Source organism: Rhopalosiphum maidis, chromosome 1 (assembly GCF_003676215.2).
Source record: "Rhopalosiphum maidis isolate BTI-1 chromosome 1, ASM367621v3, whole genome shotgun sequence".
NCBI classification, from domain to species: Eukaryota; Metazoa; Arthropoda; class Insecta; order Hemiptera; family Aphididae; genus Rhopalosiphum; species Rhopalosiphum maidis.
The window spans coordinates 79,193,219-79,202,961 of NC_040877.1; the positions used below are offsets into that span (position 1 = coordinate 79,193,219).

The window sequence follows — 9,743 nt, forward strand, 5'->3', positions numbered from 1 at the left end:
CCCGACATGCAAAGTAATTGGATTTGTCATCACTGGGGTTCGGATTTATATGTATTTATGAAACCAAAAAATATGTATTTATGCTACCAAAATATGTACATATAAATATGTGCAATAAAACTACAAAATATGTATTTTTTAATATGATTTATTTGTTAATATTTATTTATAGAATATATCCATATCTATGAGTTTCTAATAAAACAAATTATATTTTAAAAAGTAAAATTATTTTTTTTAAAAAAAAAGGTATTAACAATTATAAAATGTAAATAAAAATGACAAAAAAAAATTAATACTATCTAGATCACAATTTATGATAACATGCATTTTTAAATTTTCAAATTCAAAAGAACATAATAATTAACGCATTTAACCAAGTTCCCTATCTGGTTACAACTGGTTGTGGAGAGAGGCTTAAATCCGGATTCCGGGTACTTCACTGAACTAAATATCTAGTTCAGCGGGGAACATATTTTTAAATATTTCGATACGGGTAGGAGCTTTTAAAAATATCTTTTGGACTGTAGATATTAATTCGTCTACTTTTGTAAATTTTGATCGGGTGGTTTCTGCTATTCGGTGAAATGCATGTGCTAAACACGTTAAATGGATCATTTAATGAACAAATTGTCGAAATATGTAAGGATAAATGGAGTTATTGAGAAATATGTAAAAACATGAGTACACGACGTACCTACTTATGGTAAAATATCTAAAAACATGTAAAATAAAATATAGTTCATTTCATTGGAAATCCATTGAAACATTTTAATTAAACAATCTCATTGATTGCTGAAAAAACCTTGGCCCATGTAAAAAAAAATATTTGCCCCACTCTGCCCCCCCCACGGAAAAAATTTATATTGCTCCGCTTGAGGTTATATTTAAAAAAAACGTTTGTATGTTATTTACCATTATTTCATATACAAATTAGACAAATTAAGAGCAACAGGTACACATCATTTACAACGTTTCGGTATTTGATACAATTATGGTATAACATGATATAACGAGCTATGTAAGTACATAATTTGTTGGTATAATGAACATTTTTACTGTTTGTATTGATGACCCACAAAAGTGCTTATAATAAGTAATCTATAGCTATAGATGTTGCTCTAAATTTGACTCTAAATTTTGCTGAAAGATCGCCGTCTGCTGCGGTCTGCCCAGCGATGCTGTCGAATCCAGCCAAACCGCTTGATTCGCTTGCAAATGGCGAGCCCCGAAAAGCATGCCGCGCTTTCTTCGATTCGGTGTCAAAACAATATGGATCGGTTCCCAACGTTGCACTGATGTCTGGTGCAGGCGATGCGCTGGTGGTCCGATCATCGTCATCATCGGGTTCGACGCCGAACATTCGCGTAACGTTTATTGGTGTTAAACCGAAACAACCGGAATTGAGTGCATTCCTGTGACAGTTATAGTAGCCGAGGTTGAAAATGCAACATGACTGGCCCATGACGTGCACGTTTATTCAGATCCAATAACCGGCACCAATCATGGAACCGCCACTGAACGCAGACGCCGTTCGTGGTGGAAACGCACGAAAAAATTCGTACGTCCAATGTTTTGCTGTGCGTAGTATATATATATATATAGCCTATAGTTTAGAGTTTAATACGGTGTGATTATTTTAACTTGTACGCAGTTGTATAAGTTAAGTATATGTATTATACATTTCAATGTTTGAACCTAGAAAAGTTCCTTGTGGCTCAACGCAGCGTTTCTTAAACTTGTGTTATCCGTGGAACCCTTTTTGATGTCCACTTTCATCGCGAAACCCCTACACTTTTTTTAGCCTTTTTTAGGATTTTTTGCAAATAAACTATAATCATATAATAATATTGTGTTAAAGGTATTTAATTCAAATAACATGTTAAAATAAAAATAAAAATAATAATAATTGTATACACACACACACATATATATATATACATATAATAATAATACTTCGATTAGACTAAGTATACATTTTTATGGGATAAGTGAAATTGCTTTTTATTTTTACAAATGTTCCCAATATTGGGCTTTATTGATGAAAGTTGTATTATAATATTAGGTTCGGCATCAAGTCTGTTGCGGTATTTTGTTTTTGTCCATACATAGGTGGAGAACCCAGTTTCACATATATAAGTGGTTGCAAATGGTAAAAGTCTCAACACAGCCTTTTGTGACAATTGAGGGTATTCATCTTTTGAACTACACCAAAATTAGATATAGCTGATAGGCTATTCCATACGGGTTACACTATTATTTAATAAACAAATGTATTTTTTCTATAATGCAAACTTTTTTTCCCGCCACTGATCTTTAGTTGGATATTTTAAATTAATTTTCTTGAAAATTTTGAAAAAATTACTTAGGCTTCGCGGAACCCTGAAGTGATCTTCGCGGACTCAGTTTAAGAAACGCTGGCTTAGCGGGTTAGGTCAGGTAAAAATATTTTTCTATTGTGCAATTAAAAAATTGACAAAAATATATTAATATTTTTTAAGTTAAAATAGGAAATTAATATATATAAAAAAAGAGAGCCAACGGCACGTAGTGTTCCCAAGCGGTCACCCATCCAAGTACTAACTACGCCCGACGTTGCTTAACTTCAGTGATCGGACGAGAACTGGTGTATTCAACGTGGTATGGTCGTTGGCGAAGAATCGGTAGAAAGTAATACTAATTAAATACCATAACCAAATGTTTAAATTTTTTGATGATGGTATGTAACGAAAACTGAATTCAGTTAATTTTTAATGTTTTTTAAAAATACTAAAAAGCAAACATTACACTTAACGTAAATGTATAATATATAAATTGAGTTTTGATTTTACAGTAAAACATAGGTACCTACCTACTTATTTACTTATTATACCTACACTAATTTAATACTATCGATGTCGCCGGGAATCGGTAAAACATTTTGTCGAAGTACCTACGACCTACCTACCTACTAGTTAATAGTCACATATGTCATGTTGCACAGGAATGTCAATTGAATTAGAACTTATAGCGGTTGAATATTCCGTAATCCGTATCAGGAAATTACCCGTCTATAATATTATGCAACTGCGTTAATGTGAACGTCATGCGTTAGGCCAAATTTTTAAAAATTGCAGTGTGTTTGGGCGAGTGATTTTAAAACATTGTAATGTGTTTGGGCGACTTTTTTCTTTTTACGGCAGTTTTAACGCACTGATCAGCTGAATTATGATCAGTAGTTGATTAATGGTTGTGTATATTATTATTTGAAAAAGATCGTATTTTATCGATGGACGATGGTAGAATTCACTAAAACACTTAGTACCTACATTTGTTGTTGGTACACCGAGAAAGAAAAGACCAGGGGCGTCATTTGGGGAGGATCAGGGTGTGCGGTTGCACCCCTTACTTTTAAAATAGTTTCAATTGGCCTGCACCCTGATGAAATAATGCACGATTAATAATATGATTTAAATTAAATTGTATTTTTAATATTTTGATTACAACTTTAAATTACATTTGTTATAAACAAATATTGTGCTATAAATCTTTATTGTATTTTAGTTTTTAAATTGATTTTTAATATTTATGTTAATGCATTTATTTGTTCCATAATGTATAGAAATAATTGGAAGCAGAATAATGTACATATACGTAGTACATCTGTTTTTATATAGCCTGGTAAAAATGCGTAAAATTTCAAAATGGCCTGCTTGATACTTCGCACACCCGAAAAAAAACCAGAAATTACGCCCCTGGAAAAGACCCGTTTTTTAAAGTGGTTAGACTCACGAAAAATATTATTTTCAATTGAGATGCATCGTTTATTTTGTTTTGTATTAAAAACATATTCAATTTTAAAATCCATATTTGACATAAGCTCACTAATACGATAATACAATAAGTTCAGTTTGTCTGGCCCTAACACATTATTTTATTATGCGAGTAAAAAGGCAATTCGTCCTAACGAAGACCTGTCCCGCGTTCACGTACAATATTAATCGACGGTTATTATAAATCAATTGTCATAATATAATCATATCACATAAAAACTATAAATGTATAATATAGGTAGGTAGTGTATTTAGCGTATTTCTAGTGTATCATTTGAACGTGTACGAAGACGCACAGTTTATTAGTTTATTTTATTTTATTAAAATACGTTTAGAAACCTGGGATTTAGAATGTTCGTAGAGCCGTATTACCGCTTAGACTGTTTAGGCTAAAGCCTAGGGCGGCAAATTTTAACGGTCGAAACGAAATAGCTTTTTTTTTTTTTAGGTGGTAAATTTATTTCAGGCTATGGGCGGAAAAAACCTTAATCTGGACATGTAATATTAATATATAAATGTATAATTACTACCGATCGCCACCACCAAATACCGTAACAAACTAATAAAATCATAAAATTACGCGTATCTACCGACTACCGCTTTACATGAAATAATAATTGGTTAACAAAAAGTGCCAAAAAAATGTGGCAACTTTTGTCTAATCCACTAACCAAAATATAAACGCGTATACATAATACAAACAAACAATCTGAACAAAGAACTTCAAACATTCAAGGTTAGGCCAAACAATTTCATTCATTTTTATTTTCACTAATTCACTATCACACAACAACGGATCTTTATGGAAGTCAATATAAAATTAAATTAAAAAAGAAACAGTTCCTCTATTACTATTATTATTAATGTTAATGCTAAGCATAGAGTACTCTATGATGCTAAGTAACTCCTTAGCTATCAGTAGGTATCAACAGTATCTACTATCTATATATCACTGACAAAGTATCAAGTAATGATGAGTTATTAACTTAAAAATTTTAAAAATGTATACAATATATTTTAATAAAGGCCAGAGGATTAGTAAAATAGAGGCACCAAACTTTTTACAATCTATGGGCACTATAGATCTTAATCCGGGTCTAATTATAGTACCTACATACATTCATACACATTTACACTTAACTAATCCAATGAAAAGAAAAAAAATGAAATGTATGCATTAGAATAAGATATAACTAGGTACATTTATAAATAAAAATAAATAACAAACATTATAAACTTTATTTTAATGTATTTAAAAAGTATAAATGATTACATGATTAATAATTATTTATGTCATACATTTGACAGACTTTATATAATCCAAAAAAATTTAAATAACATTTTTATTTTCATGAAAATATAATGATAAAAGCTGAAATAAATGCTTTTATTTTCTCATTTAATAACTCTTTAGAATGTAAATAACACTTGGTCCAAAAACTAATAATAAATGTATAACAATTAACAAAAATAAACTATTTTTTAAATACTACATCAATTGACCTTATTGTCTAAGACTAATCAGGACAAAACTCTGTTAAGGAATACAAAAATCAAAATAACATATTGTGATAAAAAAAAATGTATGTTATACCATAAGGAATAACAAACCACAATAATTTATTACCATCCAGTATAAACTAAAAAATCATTTTTCTTTGTATACTTTTTAATGAATTGTTTGCCAGCACGTGTAGGCACTGTGAAGGCTACTTCATCAAGTGCCAATATATGACCAAATGCATAATTCTTACTAAAAAATAATAGACTAATTAAAATTTATCTGTACATAAAGCATTCATTATTTATTATTATATTTTTATTATCAAAAACCTCACCGAAAATAGTCGAGTAGTTTTGTTGCGATTCCAGTTCTACGGCAATCCCATCTTATCCAGATACTGTTAACACCTGCTTTCACTGGATACGATTCTTCAGATACAACAACCATATCTTCTGATTCAGTTTCTACATTATGATAAGCACGAGACATGAGATCTATTACTAGGCATCCAATCACTTGTTTATTTTTTATATACAAATAAACCTGAAAGTAATAATCATAATTTTAAATAGTCCTTTTTACAATAATTGGATACTACAAAATACATACTTTTTTAGTTTCGGCTAAAACAGAACGTTGTGTACTACAGCCAAGTTCTTTGTCAACATATGACATCACCTCTAAAGCTTTTGAACTTAACATTTTAGTATCTGATCCAGATATTACAACAATGCGTTCATCAAAATCTTTAAATATAACTTTTTCATTTTTTATAGTCTAAAGTACACAAACATAATATTAAATTAATAAATATTAATCGGGAAAGGAAAAATTTTAATTAAACTAACATACCTTATATTTGAAAATATCCTTGGCTTTATGATACTTGTCATGTTCTGCTTCATCTTCTAATTCTCCTCTTGAATAATAAAGACCACATTGATTACACAAAAAACCACCAAATTTCTTTTGTCCTGCATAAATCTGATATTGAGCGTTGTCTATAACTCTTCTTCCTTTTCGCACTGAACTCTTTTTTTCACTAGGACTAATAATATTAAAATTCAATAAATAAACAAATAAATACAAACATATTTTTTTGTATTTTTCAACTACTTGAGTTATTATCTTGCACTTGTTGTACAATTAGATTAATGTAAATAATTCATAATAAAAAAAACATGTTTATTATACATAATACAATGAATATTATGACAATGATACTTGGATAATTTATAAATAATTACCGAATAATGTGACTAGGTGGAGGTGTTTCATTAGTGAAAATTGGGAACAAGTTTGATCGTGGAGATTCATTTACACTAACTGAAGTATTAATTGAAGTATCAGCAAACACATCTATGATTGTATCATTGAAATCAATTGAAGTGTCAACTGATTTATTTAAGATTGTCTCATTAAAATCAATAGAAGAACTTGATACACTAAAAAATATAAATATATTTAATATTTAATTTTTAAACAACTTTTAACACTCACTCCTTAAGATGAGCAGCTGTCAAAGAAATACATTTTTCTCCATCATAATCCTCATTAAAATCATAAGCATTTTTAATTAAAACTGGTTTTAAAATAGTGCTATGATTTTGGACACTTTTATTTAAAGATTTTGGACCTTGAAAAACAATTAATTAAATTTATTAAAACTATAATATAATATGAAATACATTTTTTTTTATTTATTAAATACTTTAAAAATAAAAATATGGGCTGTGATGTACATGATCTATCAAAGTAGGTAATATCTATCAGTAATTCTAATATTGAAAAACATTTAATTGTACCTATACACCCAATTAGATCTAGTCCCGGATCTAGTATTATTAATAATAAATTTGGTAAATTGCGTTTGATATCATAACTAAATTATTGATTATTTTTATACCTTTATGATTTCTTTTAAATGTTGGAGTCAAAAACAAGTTTTGTACAGCTGTCAAATGACTATCATCTAACATTTCTATTGATTTATTTATAAATTGACCATTTTCACTGATTTTGTCATCATTAAATATTTCTGGACCGTTTAAATTAGATTCCTTGACTTCAACTGTAGAACTTATACTATTTTTATCATTCCAGTTTATAACTTTTAAGTTAAAGTCATCATCTTTTCTAAACAATCATAAATATTATTAAAATAAATAACAACAGTTGATATTAATTTCTAAGAAAACCTTACTTTTTATTTAGTATATCATTATGATCTACTTTAGACTTGAAAAATTTTCTGTTGTTTTGTTGTTCAATTAGAATACGTTTAGGTTTATTTTGATTCATGTATTCTGTCCATACATTTTTTTTTGAAGAAGATTGTGTAGGAGTCTTAGTTTTTTTAACTACACTTTTTTTAGTTGAATTAGTTTCATTTTCATTTTTACATAATTGCATATCTATAGGATTCTTTTTAAATGGTGATATAGCATCCGGAAACAAATTTATTTTTGTTTTTAGTGCTCTGCTGGTAGATCTAGGTCTTTTTTTACTTGTAGACATATTATCTTTAAATAATGTTGTTTTTACTTTTGGATTATAATGTGAGCGAGTAACTCGTTCGATACCAAAATCTTTAGGTGATATCTGTCAATAAACATTAGTTTAGGGTATTAAATTTCTATTAAAGTTTGAGTATGAAAAGGCAATGAAAAATACATAGTATAAATGTTTTTTTTATTTGTTATTTGAATAAGATTTATGTCCCAGTTATTTTTTCGATAATAAAATTATACAACATTAAACATTTTTACAAATATTTTATGTATATTAATTAAATATTTAAATATTTAATAAATTAATAATGAAAATTAAATTTCTTACCGTTTTATAATCATAAGAACATGAAGCTTTTACTTCATACTCAGCTTTGTTATTTTTGATTTTATTTAAACTAAAGCTTTTGTTTGAAAGATTTTCGTCTCTTTTAACTTTTTCTGTATTCAATGGTGTTGTGGTATTATGTTCTATTGGTTGAGAACTTGAAGATTCAGCTGTAGTAATTGATGATAAACATAAGTTATCATGCTTTGATTTTGAAATAAGACGTTCAAATTTTTCACTTAAAGTAGGACTTAATTTAGTTGAATTTATATTAAAAGATTTTTCAGGAGAAACATATTCAAAATCATACACTCTGGATGGAGAGATATTTTCGTCCGAACTTTCTACGGAAAATAATTTACGTTTTCGATTTATTGAAAATGGTGATGATTCAAGTTTATGTAACTGAAGAGACTTACGAGGATTTGTATAAGTAAACATTTTAACCTAAAACAAATTACAATATTAAATTTAATAAATGTTAATTACATAATTTACACACTACAAATAAATATGCCTTTAAAATAAATTTCATGAACCTGCAATAGTTCAATTGGAAACATTGTAACTTTACTAGGCACACACCATTATTTTAACCATTATTTGGAAATAACTCTTGTATTTTAGTATTTTGAAAATGATGGCGAAGTCAGAATTTGATTGTTGGTCAAAGTTATAACTATTTTAAGTTAGCTGTTTTTACAGCACAATATTAAACAGCTTTTTTTGGGCTTCCAAAATTATTGCACAATGGGAACACAAGTTCAAACAGTACATAGATAGTACACATAAATTCAAACAAAAAAAAGTCATCTGGTAGCAAAATATTATCAGGTACACCTTCAATTGTAAAATATTTATGTATCTTTAAGAAATAAAGCATAAATTGTCAGTAATAATAGGGATTAAATATTCAATTTCATAACCTGATTTTCTTACATAAATAGAAAAAAATTAAGTTACAATTTGTAATTATCATAATGCTTTAAAGATCTCAATTAGTTACTACTCTTACGTCAGATATTTAAATATATATTTTAATATAAATTATACATTGATACTCGTACGTCGTAATATCTAGACGGTTGCTTTTGATTTTAGTTTTATGCAACATTTTTGCAAATGATAAATTATTATACCTACACTTGAAACTTAATAGTATGAAATATTATTGCAGGTACTTACGTCGGATCTTAAACCTTCCTCAATTACACTACATTACTACACTACATTTAACGTAGTTAATAGTTATTAATAAATAAACTCACACGGCAGCCGTCACTCCATCAGTACTCTACGCATCAGTGCATAGTGCACCACCGCTCAACTCCTGTGAAAACGTGGAAAAATGTAAAATTAGATTTTAAACGATTTGGTAAGTACAGCTGAATAGTGACAACACTGACAACAATAATACAACAATAACAATACAGGAAGTGATAATAATATTATTTATATTTCAAGGATATTCCAAATTTCCAAGTATACAGATTTACGATACGATCTAATTCAAAATCAAATGACACTAATGCCGATACCGTCCTCCCGTAATAATCAAGAATAACCTAGAGCTTGGTCAAAAAAAATTT

General features: G+C 28.5%; 1 protein-coding gene and 1 non-coding gene across 5 annotated transcripts; both read right to left on the minus strand.

The window, feature by feature from the left end:
• Nucleotides 1–2,535: 2,535 nt before the first annotated feature.
• Nucleotides 2,536–2,654, minus strand: LOC113559495. Its single transcript, XR_003405995.1, has one exon. It is a non-coding gene; the product is annotated as a 5S ribosomal RNA (ribosomal RNA).
• Nucleotides 2,655–5,227: 2,573 nt separating this feature from the next.
• On the minus strand, nucleotides 5,228–9,542 carry LOC113557122 (N-acetyltransferase ESCO2-like). 4 transcript variants are annotated; one of them, XM_026962441.1, is made up of 11 exons: nucleotides 9,423–9,497; nucleotides 8,574–8,601; nucleotides 8,155–8,498; nucleotides 7,520–7,917; nucleotides 7,223–7,452; nucleotides 6,817–6,952; nucleotides 6,564–6,761; nucleotides 6,169–6,364; nucleotides 5,926–6,093; nucleotides 5,651–5,859; nucleotides 5,228–5,565 (listed from the first exon to the last, which is right to left on the minus strand). In XM_026962441.1, the coding sequence occupies exons 2-11, from the start codon at nucleotides 8,593–8,595 to the stop codon at nucleotides 5,436–5,438; spliced, it is 2,031 nt and encodes a 676-aa protein (XP_026818242.1). In that variant the 5' UTR covers nucleotides 8,596–8,601; nucleotides 9,423–9,497; the 3' UTR covers nucleotides 5,228–5,435. The 4 variants fall into 4 exon arrangements, with proteins under 4 accessions (XP_026818242.1, XP_026818241.1, XP_026818239.1 ...); XM_026962440.1 differs by having other exon boundaries at nucleotides 9,340–9,490; XM_026962438.1 differs by having other exon boundaries at nucleotides 8,155–8,601; nucleotides 9,423–9,542.
• Between the last annotated feature and the right edge of the window lie 201 nt (nucleotides 9,543–9,743).

Bases quoted from the DNA above. Each gene is read 5' to 3' on its own strand.
- LOC113557122 (XM_026962438.1), bottom strand. From the start codon at position 8,595: ATGTTTACTTATACAAATCCTCGTAAGTCTCTTCAGTTACATAAACTT. The intron at 7,918-8,154 runs GTAAGAAATTTA...GTTTATTGACAG, and splicing joins GTTCTTATGATTATAAAACG to ATATCACCTAAAGATTTTGG. The intron at 6,094-6,168 runs GTATGTTAGTTT...TGTGTACTTTAG, and splicing joins AGGATATTTTCAAATATAAG to ACTATAAAAAATGAAAAAGT.